The following is a 21664-nucleotide window of genomic DNA, read 5'->3' as shown; positions in this document are numbered from 1 at the left end:
AACCCACTAGGCTAACGGATACGCAGAAGAAATGGCTCATTTAGTTGCTGTTAGAAAATGTGAGAAACCTTGGGGGGCATTTAGAAGTTCATAGCCTTCAGAGAAGCTCCCACATAAGTTTTACAGCATTAGCAACTGTGGCATAGGCAGCCGCCTGTGTTCAAGAGCAATTCCTGTGTCATTTAATCTATTCTTAAATCTGTCGAGAACCAGCCTGTGCACTTTCCTTGCCCTCACTGTTCTTAGAGAAAGATTATTTGTGAGGTGTCACCCCTCTAGCTCTTGGAAGATTTGCTCTCTATTTCTTACGTTTTTCTCACAGTTATTTTCCTGGTGCGACACTATTCTTTATCTCTTCTCCCTCTGATGTTTATTTTGCTGTGTATTTATATAAACACACCAGCAACAACCACACAATACTTTATTTTTGCTAAGCTAATCAAAAAAGCTCTTTTCACCTCCTCTGAGATGTCTTACTTTTCTTTATCATTCAAATAGCCCTTCTTTACATCTGGCTTACAGGTAGCATTACTGCTTCCATGTGTTTTCTGGAAAAAATCATAGATTCACCTGTCTAAATTGTGTTTCTGGTTTATCATCACCCCATTTTTCACTAGGTCACCTGAAATTTTCTCTTCTGTTTTTCCAGTAGGTTAGCTCCTTTTTTATAGTAGTACTTCTTTGTCAATCTCTGAGGATACCATTCTTGCACTTTGTAGTATTGCATTTTGGGGCGTTTGGTAAAGGGGGTAGGTGCGCAGGTGATATTCTCTTCAATTCCTTTGGTATTTGGTGAAAATAGGAAAAAGACTATGAAAGTACAACAGATTAATATGTGGCTAAGAGACTGGTGCCGGAGGTGGGATTTTGGGTTTGTTGACCACGGGGCGGCTTTCATGGCACCGGGCCTGCTTATGCCGGATGGGGAACAGCTGAGTCAGAAGGGGAAAAGGGCTATGGCCCAGAAGTTGGCAGGGCTGGTTAAGAGGTCTTTAAACTAGGTTCGATGGGGGAAGGGGATAAGACCAGGGCAGCCACAAATAAACCTAGGGGTGACAGGCCTGCATTGGGGGCAAGGCCGCTAGCCCAGCTGAAGTGCGTTTACACCAATGCACGCAGTATGGGCAACAAACAGGAAGAGCTAGAAGCCACTGTACAGCAGGAAGGTTATGATGTGGTTGCCATCACAGAAACGTGGTGGGATGACTCTCATGACTGGAGCGCAACTATGGATGGCTATAAGCTCTTTAAGAGGGACAGGCAAAGCAGGAGAGGCGGTGGGGTAGCGCTGTATGTTAGGGAGTGCTTGGACTGTGTTGAAATTGAGGAAGATGGTGAGGATGACAAGGTTGAATGTTTATGGGTGAAGATCAGGGGGAAGGTCGGCAGGGCGGACATTACGGTGGGAGTCTGTTATAGACCACCCAACCAGGATGAGCAGGCGGACGAGGCGTTTTACAAGCGGCTGTCAGAAGCCGCCCAGTCGCCGGCCCTTGTACTCATGGGCGACTTCAACTTGCCAGATGTCTGCTGGAAATACAACATGGCAGAGAGGAAGCAATCTAGGAGGTTCCTCGAATGTGTGGAGGACAACTTCCTCATGCAAGTGGTAAATGAGCCCACCAGAGGAGGGGCCCTGCTTGACCTGTTGTTTGTGAACAGAGAAGGACTAGTGGGAGATGTGAGGGTCGGTGGCCGTCTTGGGAGTAGCGACCACGAAATGTTAGAGTTTTCGATAGTGGGGGAAGTAAGGAGGGGCAAGAGTAGAACTTCTGCCTTAGATTTCCGGTGGGCAGACTTTAGCCTGTTTAAGAGGCTGGTGGACCGAGTCCCTTGGGAATCGGTCCTGAAGGGCAAAGGAGTCCAGGAAGGCTGGACATGCTTCAAAAGGGAATTGCTAAGTATTCAGGAACAGGCTGTCCCAGTGTGTAGGAAGGCAAGCCGTCGGGGAAAAAGACTGGCCTGGTTAAACAGAGAACTTAGGCTAGAACTTAAGGAAAAAAAGAGAGCCTACTTGCTCTGGAAGAAGGGTCAGGTAACTTGGGAGGTCTATAGGGACGTGGCCAGGTCATGTAGGGAGAAGATTAGAAGGGCCAAAGTTCAATTAGAGCTCGATTTGGCTGCTACAGTCAAAGACAACAAAAAAAGCTTCTACAAATACATCAACAGCAAAAGGAGGGTCAAGGAGAGCCTCCACGACTTGCTGAATGAGGAGGGTAGTGTAGTGTCAGGGGATGAGGAAAAGGCAGAGGTGCTCAATGCCTTCTTTGCCTCGGTCTTTAATGTCAAGACCGGTTGTCCTCAGGAGACTCGGCCCCCAGAGCCTGAAGTTAGGGACGGGGGGCTGTGTGAACCTCCCATGATCCAGGAGGAGACGGTTAGTGACCTGCTGTGCCAGTTGGACACCCACAAGGCTATGGGCCCGGATGGGATTCACCCCAGAGTAATGAAGGAACTGGCAGATGAACTTGCCAAACCACTCTCTATTATCTACCAGCAGTCCTGGTTAACTGGAGAAGTTCCAGCTGACTGGAAATTAGCAAAGGTAACACCCATCTACAAGAAGGGTGGGAAGGATGATCCAGGGAACTATAGGCCTGTCAGCCTGACCTCGGTGCCGGGCAAGGTGATGGAACAGCTCATCCTGAGTGCCATTACACGGCACATGCAGGACAATCGGGGCATCGGGGCCAGCCAACGTGGATTCATGAAAGGCAGGTCCTGCTCGACCAACCTGGTCTCCTTCTATGACAAAGTGACCCACTTAGTAGATGAGGGCAGGGCTGTGGATGTAGTCTATCTAGACTTCAGTAAGGCATTCGACACTGTCTCCCACAGCATCCTCCTGGACAAACTGGCTGCCCGGGGCTTGGATGGGTGGACTCTTAAATGGGTTAAAAACTGGCTGGATGGCCGAGCCCAGAGAGTGGTGGTGAATGGGGCAAAGTCCAACTGGCGGCCGGTCACTAGCGGTGTTCCCCAGGGCTCAGTTCTGGGGCCGGTGCTGTTCAATATCTTTATAGATGATCTAGACGTAGGGATTGAGTGCGTCCTCAGTAAATTTGCAGATGATACCAAGCTGGGTGGGAGTGTCGATCTGCTGGAGGGTAGGAAGGCCCTACAGAGGGATCTGGACAGGTTAGATAGATGGGCCGAGACCAACGGCATGAGGTTCAACAAGAACAAGTGCCGCGTCTTACACTTCGGCCACAACAACCCCATGCAGCTCTACAGGCTGGGGGAAGAGTGGTTAGAAAGTGGCCCGGTGGAAAGAGACCTGGGGGTGGTGATCGACAGCCGGCTAAACATGAGCCAGCAGTGTGCCCAGGTGGCCAAGAAGGCCAATGGCATCCTGGCCTCTATTAGGAATAGTGTAGCCAGCCGGTCTAGGGAAGTGATCGTCCCTCTCTACTCAGCACTGGTGAGGCCGCACCTTGAGTACTGTGTCCAGTTGTGGGCCCCGCACTGTAAGAAAGATGTTGAGGTGTTGGAGCGAGTCCAGAGGAGGGCGACCAAGCTGGTGAAGGGTCTGGAGGGTCTGACCTACGAGGAACGGCTGAGGGAGCTGGGGTTGTTTAGCCTGGAGAAGAGGAGGCTCCGAGGTGACCTTATTGCAGTCTACAACTACCTGAAGGGAGGTTGCAGTGAAGTGGGAGTCGGCCTCTTCTCCCGGGCAACTAGCGATAGGACAAGGGGACATAGCCTCAAGCTTCGCCAGGGGAGGTTCAGGTTGGACATCAGGAAGAATTTCTTTTCAGAAAGGGTCATTAGCCATTGGAACAGGCTGCCCAGGGAGGTGGTGGAGTCATGATCTCTGGATGTGTTTAAGAAAAGACTGGACATGGCACTTAGTGCCATGGTCTAGTTGACAGGGTGGTGTAAAGGCAACGGTTGGACTCGATGATCCCTGAGGTCTCTTCCAACCTGATTGATTCTGTGATTCTGTGATTCTGTGATCTGAAGGGAAAGGGAGAGAAGACTTGCCCTTCTCTGAGATCCTGTAAAGCACAGTTTGAAGAGCTTGCTATGGGATGTTCTTAAAGGTGGATGTTAAATTTTGTTGTCTTGAAAAAATATACTTAGAGTTTTCCTGTATTTTAGTATATGACAAAACCTGTGTGAAAAACAAAGCAGATGACAGAAACATTCGTGAGATATGAGGGGCAGATGTATACAGGGAGTTAAACTAAACACTGCAGTCTTGTCTTTAGAAATCTATGAAGTTGCGGTTGATAGGTTGTCTCCTGTGTCAGCCTTTACCAGGTCAGAGAAAATAGGGACAAATACATTGTACTGGTGGTTACTGATGTGGCAGAGAAAGGACAAGAACGCTCTTGCTTGGGTGGCTGAGAAAAGCTACTTACAGGATTTTTGTGAATTGAAGTAACCAGAATAAAATAAATGTATTCTTGCTCTTGTCTGCTGAGAACTTATATTTGGGAGTGAATTATAATACATGAATTGAAACTACAGCTAGTCTTGATACTATGACTAGCTCTGAATGCACAATGAAAATAAATTTTGTTAAGTAAGTCGAAGTTACTGATTTGCTCTTTTATTTCAAACAGGTTAATCTCAGCAGTGTGCTTCCTTTGATCTGCAGGCTTCATCTGATAGTTTGCAGAAGCAGCCTTTGTCTTCCTTTGTCTTCCTTTGTTTTCTTATCAGACTTTCCTGTTATTTCTTACAATAAAAATTCCCACCAGTTGATACATTCTGTAACTTGTTCCAAACTGTTGCACCTTGGCCTCTGTATTTCTGATTACAAAGTTTTAAAAGATAAAAGGGAAAATGAGCTCAAACAGTGATGTGATCAGGATCTTCTCAGCTACTTTCACTTTTGTGCAACTGTTGCTGTTCATGATACATTCTTCAGCAGTAGAAGTTAAGCGGTTGTGTAAATGGAAAGGATAAAACACGGACTTTAAAAAGCCCTGCTTGTTTTTTGGAATGCAGTTCTTTGTTCTCATAGGGTAAAAAAAATCATTTGTGTCTGGACTTGTGTGGAAAGTATTAACCATCTCTGATACTGCATATCATCTTAATTTCACCAGCGCAATGTTTTGAAATTCTTAGTCTTATTTTTCACTAATTTAATGAGTTTTATACTTAAAAAAGAAAAAAATACAATCCACATAAAAGAGAGACTCCTTCATGTGGCTATTTTAGCTCTTTCAGTGCTCCTTTTAAATAAAATGTTTTGTTACCTTTTTTTGCATAGCTCTCAGGTTAGAACATGTGAACCTGTGGAGGGGGTGTTATATTTTCTGTTGCCTGACCCTACTCACACCTAAGCAAATCTTTGACTGCTATTTATTTGTGTGCTGTAAATACCACTGTGCTTTAACTCTGTTTTTAAAATTGTTACCACTGTGACGTGTTTGCCCAGATACTGCACAACCCACCTGTTAGTAATTATGTTAAGGTGCTGCAACTAGTTTTGTTGTTAAATAGTCAGTTAAAACTGAAGTGTTTCCATTTTATGATTTCATTCTCTTATGTCCATTTTTAGCAGAATGAAGTTTAAAATGGAAATGAAAAGGGAAGGAAACTTGAAATTTGGTGTGCATCAATGCCTTGCAATTTTGAAAATGATTTTTAGATTATCTGCCGTGGGAAAACAAGGCTTACTTGATCAAAAGAGAGACAATGTCATCCTTCAGTCTTTCTGTTGGCCTTTCAGGTCCCCCCCTTTTAAACCTGTTTAACCCACATATGAAAAAATAGTGATAACAGCATAATAGAAAAGTAACTGCAATGTAACAAAAATAGAGTTTGAAAGGATACTGTTACCTATAAATTAAGTGAAAATTAGCAGCCAGGCAAGGAGGAGAGTCAGGTTACTAACACCACTGAAGAGGAGGGAGTTTGGTATCAACTGGTGCTTTGTATTAGCTTTAGCTGTCTTCCTTGTGTGGGTATCAAAGGGAATCTGGATTTATTACGGTGATAGCGAATGGCATTTAGGGAACAAAGATCACAAATCCTTAGGAAACCAGCCTGCATTATTTCTGCTGGTCACAGGCGACATATTTTCTTAGCAGTTATAAGCATTTGCGATTTGCATGCAGACTAGTCATTCTTTTTATTCTGTAAATATGTCGGAGAAACTTCTATGCAGATATGCAAATAGTGTAAGTGCTCCTCTTACAATTAATTTGCTGTCTTCTGTAATAGATCTGGTGAAGGTGCTACAAGATTTCTGTAATATGCCATCTGTTTTATATATGTTTCCTGGTTGACATGCAGCCACTTGAAAAATGTGGCAATAGCAGAGAAAAGAGGCAGGATATTTGCCTCTGATTTTACTGTTCATACCTTAAAACCATTTTAATAGTAAAGGAATCAATCTTTACATTCTGGCACTACCCCATTCCTTTGCCTTCTTTAAAGTATCCCTATAGGACAGGAATTCTGTGTCTGCAGAATAGGCTTTGGAAGAGAGATGTTTTGAGATCTGAGAAGAAATTCTGTTACTTTCTTATATTCTAAAACCTAAGCTTCCTTAGCAGTGTTTATTATGTCTTGAAGTCAAAAATATATACAGTTACTATAGGTAAAAGTGGACACTTGCTGCAGTATCTATGAGATTGGGCCTATAAAAACAAAATCCTTGAATCCTGCTACATTTACATGCAGTGTGTGGAACAGAACCACCTGAATCTGAAATGAGATTTCTGAATAATGCTTTACTGCAAGCAAAACCAGACTAGAATACAATAATGTGCCAGACCAGTACTTTCCAGAACATCCCAAGTGTATTAACCATTTTTTTTTGTATTTATCAGCTGCTGAATGGATCTGGTGTAGAAACGTAAACATATACATGATCCTATAAAAAGAGGGGTAGGGAAGAGATTGCTGCTGGAGCAAGTCTGCCCAAAATACTGCAGACAGATGAAGAAGTCCTGAGATAAAAGAACTGAATTTAGGAGATGTTATCACTAAAAGACAAAAATGTAAGAAATTGATATCTTATACTTCAGTGCATACTGCTTGATGTTGTAGTAGTCCACGTATTTTCAAAGTAATAGTGCATCACAGTTATCAATGACTGAGTGAGTCTTTGAGTGTAGCATTTTTGTTGTCAGGAGGGTTTTTATCGATAGGTAACCACATCGATAGGTAACCATAACTGCTCTAAAAGCAGTTCTGAATTCTGAGAACCAAGAGGGAAATCTGGCAGGTAATAGTAGTTTTCAGTTTTCTGGAATTGCGTATTTTGATATTGGGAAGATAAACATAATTATTCGTTTTCTTTACCAAACTATGGATAGCCCTTCATTTTTTTAGGGTAACGATTGCATTTTTTCTAAAGCGTATGATACGAAGATGACCATTAACAGCTGTAGAATTGGAAGTGCTTTGATCTAAAGAGGGCTTTTGTTTCCTGGGAATACACTGTGTCGGATAAGAGATTAAGGGACAGTTTTAAAGGGCTATAGTGTTATAGTGTTTTCAAATTGTAGGATGTTAAAAAAAAAAAGAGATGACGTTCACAACAGACTATCTCCTGTCTCCACTTGAAGAAAGTATTAGTTTACCATCAGAGTTGAAGAACTTCTCTTCTACTTCTCATTTTGGAAATCAACAAGCTAATAATCCGTTTTCCTTCAATATGGTCTCACTTAAAACTCTGTTAAAGAAAGCAAAGAAAGAAAAATCGTGTGGACAGGTTTAGAAGTTCACAAATGCCAAGTGGGAGGGTTTCACAACTGTTGTAAACTGCATGTTTGCACATTAGAGTGTGAATGCTGATTTTAACCATTTCATACGGAATTTTGTATGCTGTGTAACTGGCAGGTGAGAATTATATTCCTTTATTGTCTTCCCATCTCCGTTACTTCCTACGCACAAGACTAGACAGGGGTCAGAAACAGAACATTGGTATTGGAAACCAGTAGCTGAAAGTAGGACAAATGTTGGGAGAACTGGAGCTATTGCTAAAACCTCTTCACTTTTCATACATGTAACAGCTCACTTGGAAGTGAAACTGTTTCATGGATGTTTAGGGATTTCTCCCAAGTGTGGTGTTTTTCGGGCTACGTGTTTCCATAGTAGGAGTGGGTTCAGTCTATGCCTGTGATATTTGTGCCAATATTAATTTCTTAAAAAACATTTCTAGTACCCTGTAGACTGTCATTGTATGTACAATACTCCATGGAGCAAATGTGTTTTAGGGAGCTTTTTTTGTTGCGATTCTCCTTGTCTATACGAAAGTCTATGTGGGGGGTGTAATACAGATCAGAGGCTCAGCCACTTGGTGTGTATGTAGAGGGGAGCAGTTAACAATTCTGTCTCTCTCCATAAACCATGCACTCAACACTGCTTAAAATGCTAGCTTTTATAAACCTTTGGGGAGGTTAAAAAAACCTTAATTTTGAAATAAGACAATAAAATCCTGCATGGGGAATGTGTTCATATAGATGTCCTATGCAAAATTCTCCCTTGGTTGTGCTTTAAAGACAAGAAGTTAGGCATGGCCTTTGTGTATGTAGTACAATTTGTGGCTGTGATGCAAAGTTTTCTTCTACCTTTCCTTCCCTCAAATGTTAAAGCAGCATTGATCATCCTGATCTTTCTGCCATACCATCAAACATGGTTTCACCCTATGTCCTGTTTAAAATAAATAGCTTGCATTTCAGTCAGAGTATATAATTTTTTAAAATACATGCAGTGTTGATTTATGGTTTTCTAAGCCATGAGAAATGTAGAACCTACTCTACTCGATTGCTTCCACCTCATGTTTACTGCTGAAAATTTGTTTTCTTTCCTGGGCTAGAGTTTGCAAGGATGTGAGGGAGCGTGGCTGTGCTTGTATGCAGGTCAGTAAGGTGCGCTGAAGCCTTCCTGTAAGAGGTCTTATTCCAGCCCATTATACTGAATTGTTTCTTCTCACTGGAAGCTCTCCTGTTGCTATCAATGCTAGTAATTTAAATGGCAATTATAGTCAAATGTTAGTTTTCAGAAATTCTGTTTTGGTGAATATTAACTAAACTGTTGGAATTCTTGGTTGTTAAAACTGTGTTTGAAATTTTTCACGTTTATCTGAGGCATCTGTGTTTTCTGATTCAGGCTAGAACAGTAACCTAAGAAGAGGCTTGCTTGCAAATTTGTAGCTTCCCAGTGTTCTGACTCTCCTACAATCAAAAAGAAAAAAAAAAAGGGGAGATGAGGTTGATACCTTTTTCAAAGTTTGTACATATTTGACTGATGTTGAATCTTTTTTTAGTAAAAGCTTGTATTGCCCAGCTCTGCTAACTAGAGGGAAGGTTTGCAGTTTTCAACTTAATTCATAAAAAGGGTATTATAATATTAGAGTTATGTTGAGACAACTAAGACAAAGACAGTTTCTGACAAATCTATAGGCTTTCATTTTAAACATTTATTTCAAACACATTTTGTTTAATAAACTTAATGAGTTATACAGACAAATAATGGCCAGTTTTACTGTTAAAATAATTCTATATTGTTGTATTTCATTTTCCCTTTTAAAAAGTTTTAGAACAGTCACAATAGTTTCTTCAATTATAATTGTGATTACTTTTGATGAGGAGATTGGAGAAGACAGTAGAAAAAATGCAACATATTTAGATTAAATATTTAATACCTAAAAAATATTTGTCAGTAGTGAAAATCATTATCAGCCATCATTTTTATTTGTGATGTATAGTGTTGGCATAGGAGATATGTCAATACATCACTGGTATAGGATTTATGACAAGACAGTAGGTAAAACGTTCTGTTTATTATTTTGTTGCCAAACTTGACAAGAGGCAAATATAAACTATCAAATATCAACTCAGCTGGGATTTTTTTTCTCCCATAAAATCTAGAGTGTACGTCATTTGCGAGTCTGCTGATCTTGGGCTTGCTGCTTTAGCTCAGGAGTTAGCGACTTTGTAAATTCAAGGGTCTTGGGTTCAGTGCAATAGATGGGTGTGGAAATGAAAAATTTCTGAACGCCCAGGGCGTTCAAGGTGAGCTTCCTCTGGTGAGGTAGGTAGCTCTTGCGAACTCAGTTGAATTTTAGTTTAGTATTGAGACGATGATTAAATTGTCTCAGGAGGAACAAGCCAGGAGTTCTGGACTTTGTTAGCAGAAGGAGCTGCTGTTTAAACTGAAGATCCATGGCAATTGCCTCAAAGAGAAGAGGCTCCTTGTGATATAGTGCCTGGCTTTCAGGGCTCGCGTGTGATGAGCAACTGTTAGGCAGGTAAGAGGAGCTTAGGATGTCAACTGGTTATTACAGTGCTGAGGTGCAAAGTGCATTAACTTCTTAAAGTTCTCAACACTTGACAAATACTGCTGTTATTGTCATACACTGTTAGCTGCCAGGCTTTGTGTGAGAGCCAGGGCCCGTATCTGTTCCACCAGCTCCCCCAGCCCCTTCCTCTGGGCTCCTTCCTTCCAGTACTTGTCTTTCCCAGCAGAGTAACAGGCTTCAAGCTTGTGAGATGCATTGGCAACAAGGGGTGCTAGTAGAAATGTTTTGCAGTTTTATAGTGTGTTAGGTCTGTCACAGTATGTATCGTAATCTGTGAAAATAACTTATTTTGGGAATGATTTACATTTTTTTCGGTGCTGGTAATGCACATGAATACTCATAGAGGTAAATTAAAAAGAGTATCTTGCATTTAGAGAGAAGGAAGTAGGAACGCTTACTTTTGCAGGTGATTTTAAACACATCCCTTTGCACCAAATGCGAGGCCGTGTTCTGTGTTGGAAGATGAGCAGTAATGCATTTCTTCATAAGCTCTCTTCTATCTGGCAGATTACCTTGCTAGCTATGGCAGATTGATCCCTACCCTGATTTTGCCATATTGCAACCTCTGTGTCCTTCAGAAAGTTTGCTATAGCCAGAAATAACTGTAATTCCTTTGAACTGATGCTGATTTTTTTAAAGCATTTGTGCCACTACTTTTTTTCCCACGTCCCAAATTGACTGTGGAGTTGTGTAAGAGAAATGAGCGTGCTTGTGGGAAAGGGGTACGTGTGCTGAGAGAATTAGCCAAGAGAACAGATTTGGAGTTTCAGGTTTAAATAATGACTTTTTCTTTTTTCTTTTTTCTTTTTTTTTTTTTTAATCTATTGAAGAAAATGAAAGCACACTAATACTCAAACTTCTGTGACATTTACTGTGTTGTAATTTCAGTTATTACAGTAACTAGCTGCTTTACATGCACTTTCTAAGTTAATTATAAGCTATTTGAATAAATTTGTGCTCTTAGTTTGTTTTGGCTATTGCTCAGATTAAACATCTTTGACTAATTCATGAACAACTGTGAACTTAAGTACATAGCAACTCTCACTGTTTCTGATTAGGTAAAGAGTACTGACTGGTGCATGATTAAAGATTTGCTGTTAAGTGTGTGGATACCTGTGTATACTCGCACATCCAGTGTTTGTGGTTGAGACTTCCTGTACCCACAGCTGGGGAAGTAGTAAGGACACCAGCTGAAACTGATTGTTTCCCCGTAATCTGTGATACAACGTTTATCACTTTCCATTGAGTTGTCTTATCTTCAAATTAGGTGAAAACCTCACTGAAAGTCAGACTTAATATATGAACGTTCAAATTGCACTCAACACCAAAAAGCGTGTCTAGTTAATGAAAAGAACTGCGTTCTGTTCTTAGTTTTCCACCTCTTTTGTTTTTCTGTTTTTGTTTTAATTTTATTTCTATTTTTTTTAGTGAGTGACAGTTGCTTCAGGAACCTTGCTGAGGATCGTAGTGGGATAAACCTTAAAGATCTGGTCCAAGACCCTTCTTTGTGAGTATCTGGCTCTTATTGCTAAGCAAAGAAAAGCTTCATGATATCCTTGTGAGTAGTTTTGTAATTATATAAAGAAGTAGTATAATGAAGTACACTTAGTGTTTTAGTGGTAATATGCTTGCCAAGTTATTAGTCTTTAATATAGACAAATATTATTAAAACCATGGGTTTTTTTACCTACTTTTGTTCATGAACTGACATCCAATAAGCACATACAGTAAAGGGTACTAGAGCCGTCATCAGAGGTTACAGATTGTGCATGCTGGTATTTCTCTGGAGGAGTTGTATATGCATTGTCGTCCCTCTTTGTTTAAGGAGGAACTGCATATGAATTAGGAGATTACTGGATAATTATGTTATTGTCAGTTATCTTAACATGTAGAATCTGTTTCTTTGTATCTTATTTCATACAGCTGATACTTATTTCTTCCTCTGCTACATGTTTTAATTCAAGTATATGAGCAGATGATTTAATTTTTACCTCATGGCAAGACTAGTGGTCTTCATCTCAGTGTTGTATTTTCCTCTAAAATAAACTGCAACCTCATGAGCTCTGAGCCAGACTTGAAATTGTAGCAGACCTCCTTTTTTTTTTTTTTTCTCAGTTATCTTTAGTACTAGCTGAAAATATTCTCACCAGTGTGCACAAGTGTACCCCTTGTTATGAGGGAAGGGAAAGAGGGGAAAAACTCACATCTTTTTAACACGAATGATAGTGCATTCCACAATGGATCCTAACATGATGAGCCTTAACACTGGCAGAGCACTTTTTTTCAGTATTGGTTCAGGAGTAGTGGAAAATAAGGTGTATTTGACAACTTATTTCAGTTACAGGGGATTCTTAGTAATAAAGTAGATGCAGAATTTATTTTGTCGTGTTGCTACAGGTAAATGACATATGCATATATACATGCATTCTTGGGAAATTTTGATGTAATGTATGTAATATTGGATAATTTGTACTTTTGAAATGATAGAGGTACAGAGGACAAATATAATTGTTGCTTGACATTTACTGAATGAATGCAAGAGGTAAATGTTTAATGATTACTATCTAAGTGTTGAAGTCAAGGCTGTTTCAAAGGTCTTAATTTTCAACCAAAATTTGCCTTTTGAGTGTTTTTTTTTTTTTCTTTTTGAGAATTGTATGTGGCTTTTTGAGCTGCAGATATGCTTATGTGCTACACATAGTTCTGGTTTTGCACCTCTGGAGTTTACTTTCAGAAAGGATGAGTTGCCTTTGTTGTAGAATGATCATTTTCCTTGCTGTTTACCAAAAGTGATGAAATTTTCTAGTTTCCTTCCCTGACTATAATTTACATGAAGGAGATTGTAATAAATTATTGTAACCTGCAAAATAAATGAAATGGATTTCTGTTGCTTATAGAATGAGAAGCATAAGTGACTGCAATGTAGCAATTTTTATTATTTTGAAAGATTGAATAAAGTCTCAAAATATCTGTTAGGTCTCAAGGACTGTTCACGACACTTCTGTTGTATGACAGATTATAGTGCAAGAAAAATCTGCTTCTTCCTGCCTAATGATAGGAATGTATAGACTTTGTTTTGTCTTTCTGATTTGATATTCTTACAGTTTTATGACTGAATGCCTATTAAGAGTTCTTGCAAAATGTGTAATTGCATGAGTGAATCTCCAAAATGAAGACAGAATCAAAGGCTGTATTGTTCAGCCCAGCCTTTTGTAGGTGACTCTATGATCCCATGGCATCCGAGTTCTTTATTTTGCAAAGAGAAATGCAAAGGACAGTGTGCGACTGAAGCATGAGAGTGCCAGCCAAGGAGATGTTTTAACCTTTTTGAAATAAGAATAAAATTTAATTAAAATCTTTAGAGTATTTGGCTAAGATTTTCACCTATCTTATAGCAAGGTGATACCTGAAATAGCAAAATAACATTTGATTCATCCCCTTACCAGTTTAGTATTTCTGGTTTAGGATTTCTTTGGTGCTCGTTCTCTCTGACTGTAGACCAACTGCCTCTTTTCTTTGTCATCTAATATCAGATACCAACATCAGATTTACATAAAAAATTCTAATGCTTTCTCTGCAAATGGCTCTCTCACTCTAAAGGGTTTGCAGTGCATTTGTAATGTATGACACTAATAAAGCAGTTTAACAAAGAGAGTACAAGACATTTTAGGTTTATTAGCATATAAATAGATAATCAGTGTATACTTTTAACAGGAGTTCACATTACTAGCAGATGATGGGTTAGCAGCAGCGGTTGAAATACAGTACAATACACCAAGAGGATAGTATTAAAAAAAGTTTAAGTGATTTTAGATTAGGATGTTTTGATACACCATGTAAAATGCATTTTGAATGGTGCCCGTTTCTTGTGAGACTTAGCTACTTCATACAGTTTTCTAAGCTGCGCTGACATCTCCCTTGCTGTTTGCCTCTCTTACCTCTATCACAGACAACTTCTCTTTTGTTACTGCAGAAGGCTTTTTCTGGAGGGCTGGAAGTGTCTTTATATTGAAATGAAACTCTATAAAGATTGCATTTTAGGGTTTATTGATTAGTGTCTGATTTATATCAAGTGTGCCTAATTATCAGGGTAGTCTTTTTTCCCCAATCGATTTCCCAGCTAGAGCAGTCTGGACTCTGTAAACTTGATCTGCTTTCAATTCTCTCATCATTAGTAATAAAAGCTCTACTGCTCAAATCAGGAGTTTGATCATCTCTTTCTAATTGTATGTGTTTTACTCTGTCAATGAAAATAGAAATGCTGCTTAAGAAAAAATCAAGCATATCAAATAAAGTGAGGTGTTACTGACTGTGGGAAAAGGAAGCATGCAACAACATTACAATTAAATCTCATTTTGTAGTTAATTACAGAAAAGTTGAATTTGAACAAAATGTTGTTTGAAGTTCAACTGAAAGGGGGGTTTGAGAATTAACTGCTGTTCTTTATTCATTGCAGCTGATCGTAGAATCATAGAATAGCTTTGGTTGGAAGGGATCTTTAAAGGTCATCTAGTCCAACCCTCCTGCAATGAGCAGTGACATCTTCAACTAGCTCAGGTTGCTCAGATCCCTGTGATCTCTCTGCTGTGTACAATGTCCAGTTTTGGACACAAAACTTAAAGATATAGAGGTGTGTAGGAGAATGGCAAGAGGAGAAAGTGGTTAGAAAGTGCGATGCATGACAGCTGTTACTTAATTTAGAAAACAACAGTAGAAGAAAGGAAGTATGAGTCGCCTACAGTATATAAAAGATTATTAAAGGATTTTTTCTTTTGGCTGCTGAGAAAGAATTAGTTCAATTTATAGCAGATGAGATATTGTTTGGATAGTTGGAAAAAATTCTAAATGTCAGTGTGATAAAAAAACCGGAATCTATTTCTAAGAATGTCAAGGAGAGCTCTGCAGATTACAGGCTACGTATAGTTAATCCTGTGTAAGTGTAGAGAGCTGGAAGGGCAAACTTTTTTTTTTCTTTTTTCTTTTCTTCTATGAAAAAGGTATGCATTCTGGCAGTTTGGCATCAGCACAGTTAATATGACCAAAAACCAGATGGAACTTATTTGGATTGCTATAGGTAACTTAATGTGGCTATCGCTATTCAAAGCCTATGATTTGGTTTAGATGATGCACCCACTCCAGCCCTGCCTACAATTCTAGTAACATGTAAAAGATATTTAAAATTTTGCATTCTACAGAGGAGATTTATCTACATGAGAAGACTATAGGTGTCTTTCCATGAATGGTCCTAAACAGCAGAGCTGCAGATATGAGGAATAATTGGAGGAACTAGGCTGGTGGATCTTAGATAGTAGTTTTTGAGATCGATGTTCTTCAGACTATGTTCAGCTGAGGTAAAATGCAATGGAACAGCTTAAAATGCTAGCAAAGTCCTGCTTTTGTGGGGAGATCTTTGAGGCTCTATAAGCAAGGCAAAATTTCTTAAGCTGGTGCTCAAGGAAAGACAGAAAATTGATCAGTTCATTTGATTCCTTGCTCAGGAGCAGACTGAATGCTACCCTCTTTCTTCTCCTCCTTCTCTACCCTCAATACCTATTCTGTGCTTAGGAGAGAAATGGGTTAGATAGAATTCAATATGGCTATCACCTGAAACTCCTCCTAGGTTCTTTATTACTGAATTTCTTCTAACTGTAAGTTATTTAAATACACCTCTGAAGCATGAACCATCAGATCGTTAGAGCGTTAGGTATACCTTCACCTACTTCAAGCAGAAGTTCTATGTGTAGACATTCCCAGGTTTTAGCTCTTAGCCTCACTTTATAGGATGTTCCTTTCATCTCTAGCCTGTATATAGATATAAAGTTTATCAAATACTCGTCTAGACAGAAAGGAGGATGCTTTTAATATTTCTGTGCAAATCAGTAGCTGCAGCTGCACATAGTCACTGGTACACATTTGTTTTGGAAGCATCTTCAGAGCTTTTTTGAGATGAACAAGATCCAAGAGATTCTGAGTAACTTCCTTCTTTCTAGGCAAAATCACATCACATCTAAACTGTGTTTCATATCTCCTTCAGATTAGCTGACTTCAATTAAGAGAGGGTAGAAAAATCTAAAAGGTAAGAACAGGTAACTTTTGACAGGAGATCGGAATTTGTTTTAGTACCTGTGTACTACAGAAGCTTTTTTTTTTTGTAAAAGTTGTGAGAAGAAAATGTTATTTACCTTCCATGTAATTGTATTAGAAAGATAACCAAAATATTAATAATCCACAAGTTTAACATGTCTGTTAGAAATTCCTGGATGAACTTTGAATTCCTTTTGTCCATTACAGGAGACAGAAGTCTGACAGAAGTCATGTTTGTCCCTGTCTTGTTTTATTTTACAACCTTAGAAGGAGGAGCTAGATGCTTTTTCTGGGAAGTAGTTGTGAGAGCTTTAGAATTTATCACTTAAAGTTAAGGACTGAAGATGATGAAGGAATTCTTGAGGAGCTCTGTTTTTTTTTATCTTACTGGGGACACAAGCTATACTGTAGGATTGAAGACCTGATAAATACAGCATTAAGTCTGTGGATGGAAAATTTCACAGTGTCTGTCTTCACTTGAAGGAACCTGTGTAGCACTTGTTCAGGATAACTGGAAGTATCGTAGTTCATTTTTTCTGGGTTTTGCTCATCATTTGAAAATCAGTAGCATATTCTGTCTTGATGAGGGTTACAAATCCCATGTTATAATGATACTAGTTGTCTCCCTCTCCCCTTTGTACAGCCTTTCTAGTTTTTCAGTGCCTGTTATAATATATGAATGTCATGCCTGTTTCTTTTATTTAACTGCCAGTCTCAGTAATGCAGCAGAGAGGAAACATTTCCCCCTCTACTCTGCCCTGGTGAGGCCGCATCTGGAATACTGTGTCCAGTTCTGGGCCCCTCAGTTCAAGAAGGACAGGGAACTGCTAGAGAGAGTCCAGCGCAGAGCCACGAAGATGATTAAGGGAGTGGAACATCTCCCTTATGAGGAGAGGCTGAGGGAGCTGGGTCTCTTTAGCTTGGAGAAGAGGAGACTGAGGGGTGACCTCATTAATGTTTATAAATATGTAAAGGGCAAGTGTCATGAGGATGGAGCCAGGCTCTTCTCAGTGACATCCCTTGACAGGACAAAGGGCAATGGGTGCAAGCTGGAACACAGGAGGTTCCACATAAATATGAGGAAAAACTTCTTTACGGTGAGGGTAACCGAACACTGGAGGAACAGGCTGCCCAGAGAGATTGTGGAGTCTCCTTCTCTGGAGACATTCAAAACCCGCCTGGATGTGTTTCTGTGTGATATGATCTAGGTAATCCTGCTCCGGCAGGGGGATTGGACTAGATGATCTTTCGAGGTCCCTTCCAATCCCTAACATTCTGTGATTCTGTGATTCTCTAATCCTGTCTGCTGTTACCTTGTTTTGCAGCAGCATTCTAGTGCGGGTTCATGCTTAGTTGTTTGTCCATTATTTGACTGTATTAGCACATGTTTTGTCTAATAGGCCTGACTTACAAAAATACTTCTCTTGCCTTTTTTGTCTCCTGTTAGTGAGCTCATCTGTAAGCATCAAGTGATTTCATCAGGTGATCTTTATCCGGACTACTGGAGGACTCACTATGGTAGCCCAGAGGACTCTGTTACGCAGAGGAGCAATACTGAGGTGTAACAGAAGTGAAGCCTATTTTAAGTACCACATCTGATGAAAAAGTTGTACTTGGCAAACTTCCAAAGACCTGACACCTACCTAAAGTAATTGATGATGATGAGTGTAATCTAGTAAGCGCTTCTTAAAGTTGATATACATAGAATTGGCCTCATGCTGTCCTGATGGTTTCTGATCAGTCTGGAGGAATGAGTGAGACAAGCCCTTATCTGCTTCAAATGCAAGCAGAGTCTGCGTGCGCCTGAAAAAATTGTGTTTACCCTCCCTTTGAGATAATTAAAACATGCTTACCTTAAGTGGCCAAGGTTTCTTCTCAGGACAGTTTCCCTTCTTGGCTTCTCCATAGTCCAGCCAGACTCCATCAAATGTATCACAGAGATTCTTCTGTAGTGCATGTGCCAAATAATTTTTACCTCCCGTCATATGAACAAGTCCCTAAATGTTTTTCTACAGACATTTTGTAAGGGGCTTTCTGTTCAGGCATACTGATTATCTGAGGGAAAGCTACTTTTCAGCTTTGTTGAAGGTCTTCTCCATTATTTCCGCTTGAAGAAAATAATTTTCTCAATGTACAAGATTCCTTGGCAGTTTTTAGCAAAAATTGCTAATATTGCATGTGTTTTTCTTTGGCTGTTTAGGCTTAATGACTCATAAACCTGTAGGAACAACTTCATCTGTCTGAAGCAAAACCTTAGCAGCAGACTGTGGCAAAGCAGAACATAAGAAAAATGTCTTTCTTAAGCACTTAGTAACTTTCAGCTCTAATAATTTTTTAACTCTTGGCCCAAAGCAGTTTCCTGCAACCTCTTTAAAGCTCCATGTCAGCTTTATCTACCAATAGTAGTTACATTCAGAACAAAGTTGTCTTCTTTCATAATACAGTTTCCAAATTCTTAGAAGGCATTTTCTTCCTTTTGCAGTGCCCTATGCTAGCCTGCAATTAAGAGTTTTATGAGCTCATCAAATAACTGAAAAAGTTGGTCTGGAACAAGAGGCTGTGCAGCCCCAGCACTGTGTCTGGCTTTATGAGCGTTGCTGAGGGGAAAGGGTTGTTCACTTGCATGACAGCTGCAGCTTGGGTGCTCCATCTGGCTTTTCAGTTTCTAGTATTAGTTTCAGAATTAGTTCTAGTACTTCTCTGTGGTGCAGGGATGTACTGGTTGAAGTTTGTTAGCCAGGAACCTCTATCTAAATGTGTTCACAGAACTTTACTTGTTGGGGTCTGTAACTGGGGATCCACCTTGTTATTAGGAAGTTTTAAATTTAATGCATTTGAAATGCACTCTTTTACGGAGCTGTCTAAAGAAATGTTTGTTTTCTCTGGCTTGTTCTGGAATAAGAGTTGTAAATGGATATATGATGTTTGTTGGGAAAAGAAACATCATCATTGGTTATGGATATTTACTAGATCCTTCATTTTAAGGGTTAAAGTATGTTATTTTTATTAGATGTACTTAAACTTTCGTTTATAACTGAGTATGCTAGAAAATATTTTCAAAAAGGTTCTAAAGAAAAGCTGTGTCTTTTTTGCTCTGTTTTACTGTATTTGCTATCTAATGACTGAAAAGAAGTACATAGGACACAGGCTGGAAAATGTTCATCAAGTTTCAACCTAGGCAGTTTCACAAAACTGATTAAAAGTTGTTTCTATGTATGTTTTTAAACTTTGATTTTAAAAGTATCCACTATGCTTGTAAATTAGAATTCATGCCAATTTTTTATTTTTCCAGTTGCAATTTTTAAATCCCTTTGTCTTGATAGTATACATTCTCCAATAGGACAAGAAAGAGCCTTAATGCAAAGTTATTCACTACTTCCCATCAGTGGGTAGATGTTTAGCCAGTTCCTGGAAAGCCAGGCCTCAGCACACGGAAGGGTCGCTTGGGAAGACAAACGCCACAAGCACTAACGTTACCCACCTTCCTCCTCCTTTCCTTGAGCTTTGATTGCTGAGCACAAGGTCATGGTCTGGAATATCCCTTTGGTCAGTTTGGGTCAGCAGTGTTGGCTGTATCCCCTCCCAACTCTTTGCCCACGCCCAGTCTACTTGCTGGGGTGGCAGAGGGGGAAAAGAAAAGGCCTTGATGCTGTGCAAGCACTGTTGAGCCATAGTTAAAACTTTGCTATGTTATCGTCCACACTGTTTTAGTCACAAATCCAAAACACAGCAACATACCAGCTGCTGTGAACAAAGTCAACTCCATCCCAGCTGGACCCAGTACACATACGAGTAATATTACAATTGTGTTTTTTTCCTTTGCATTTGGAAGGAATATAGACAAGACTCCTGTGTGTGTGTCTGGGTATATTCAGGATCAGACCAAAATGACTTTATACAGAAGTAGGAAAATCGAGTATGTACCAAGTACTATCACAGTCTCAGAGTTAAATCAGAAGACTTTTTTTCTGTAATCATTTGCACTAGTAATTGATAAGAATAGATTGGAGTAGAATGTAAAGTGTTCATTTGATTGAATATAATTTTACAGCCCATCATTTGCTTTTGAAATTAATGGCATAGCAGCCCAGCTTCCTGGTCAATATTCCATTTTTTAAAATCACAGTCCAAGATCTTTTTAAAAGCTTCATGTAGTGCTAGGGATTTCCTTGAGGGATTATGCTGTATATCTCTCTGGCTTTGCTATTTGTCTTCTCATCCAACCCAAATCCACGACAGCTTCTAGTTGCACTCCCTAGTCTTACCTTAGTGACTTTATCTTGCCTTTGTTGATCTTCTCATTTCAAGCTTCTTTTGGAGGGGTCTTTTTCTGTTGCATTTGCCGTTTTCATCAGCTTTCCACTCTCTGAGGTTCTGTGACTCTCAGAGCTCAAACAGCCTCTTTTAAGCCTGTTTTGCCACCTTCAGGCTTCATCTGAATCTCAGCTAACCTGACTCTTCACCTGACCTCATTCTTCCTAACTCTAATCTTTGCTTCTATTTATATCCAGATTTTTTTCTGGGTATTTAAAGGGACTGTCTTCTCGTAGTGTCTAGACATTGGAAGAAAAATACTGTGTGTATCTACAGGAGAGAGATGGTCCAGTGCTGATCTTAGGTTAACCTGCATCGGTGGATGGTTCTATGGAGAAGATCCTCTTAATATTCAGCAGTGTGTTACGTGTGTTTCTGTATTCTTAGAAAAGAAAAGAAGATATGAGGACTTACTAAAAACATAGAGAACAAAACAGAAGACCTGTTTATATGGCTATAGAAACCTGGGATGTGCTTATGTCTTGACTACTGTATTAGCTTCTTAAAGGGGTATGGTATGGATCATAAGATTAAGCAGAGGTTTGGAACAGTTTCCACACAAAGAGAAATTAAATAGACTAGAACTTTTAACTTTAACCAAGAAGCAATGTATGGTGGAGGTACACAGAATGAATAGCATTAAAAAAAAAGTCAGAGGCAATTATTCGCTGTTTTTCACAGATCAGAAATTGTGACAGGAAAAAATTCAGACAGCAGGTTTAAAATGAATAAGAGTACATACTTATTCAAGTGTAGTATAACTGAATATTTCATAATTGATGTAACATCATGTGGAAGCCTGGTGTATAAATGATAGATACAAAAAAAAAAGGAATTAGACTGATGGACCTACTATGGCTGTTAAAGATGATCTGCATGCAGCGTCTAGGTCAGCAAAGCTCCTTAACTGAGGATGGCAAGAGACAGTAAGTGTATACCAGGGGACAAATCATGCTCTATGTCACGTGTTTATTCCCTAAGCATTTGTTTCTCAACACC

General features: G+C 39.6%; 1 protein-coding gene across 2 annotated transcripts in view; it reads left to right on the top strand.

Moving 5' to 3' along the window:
• The window catches only part of GPHN (gephyrin), a 333104-nt gene that overhangs the window by 89194 nt on the left and 222246 nt on the right, over positions 1 to 21664 (top strand). For both annotated transcript variants that reach the window (XM_068397489.1, XM_068397488.1), the window contains exon 2: positions 11696 to 11774. In XM_068397489.1, the coding sequence (XP_068253590.1) occupies positions 11696 to 11774 (79 nt within the window). The remainder of the gene's footprint in view (positions 1 to 11695; positions 11775 to 21664) is intronic.

This window comes from Nyctibius grandis, chromosome 4 (genome assembly GCF_013368605.1).
Source record: "Nyctibius grandis isolate bNycGra1 chromosome 4, bNycGra1.pri, whole genome shotgun sequence".
Lineage (NCBI taxonomy): Eukaryota > Metazoa > Chordata > Aves > Nyctibiiformes > Nyctibiidae > Nyctibius > Nyctibius grandis.
The sequence above is the reverse complement of the archived record's forward strand: the minus strand, read 5'-3'. Positions and strand labels throughout refer to the sequence as shown.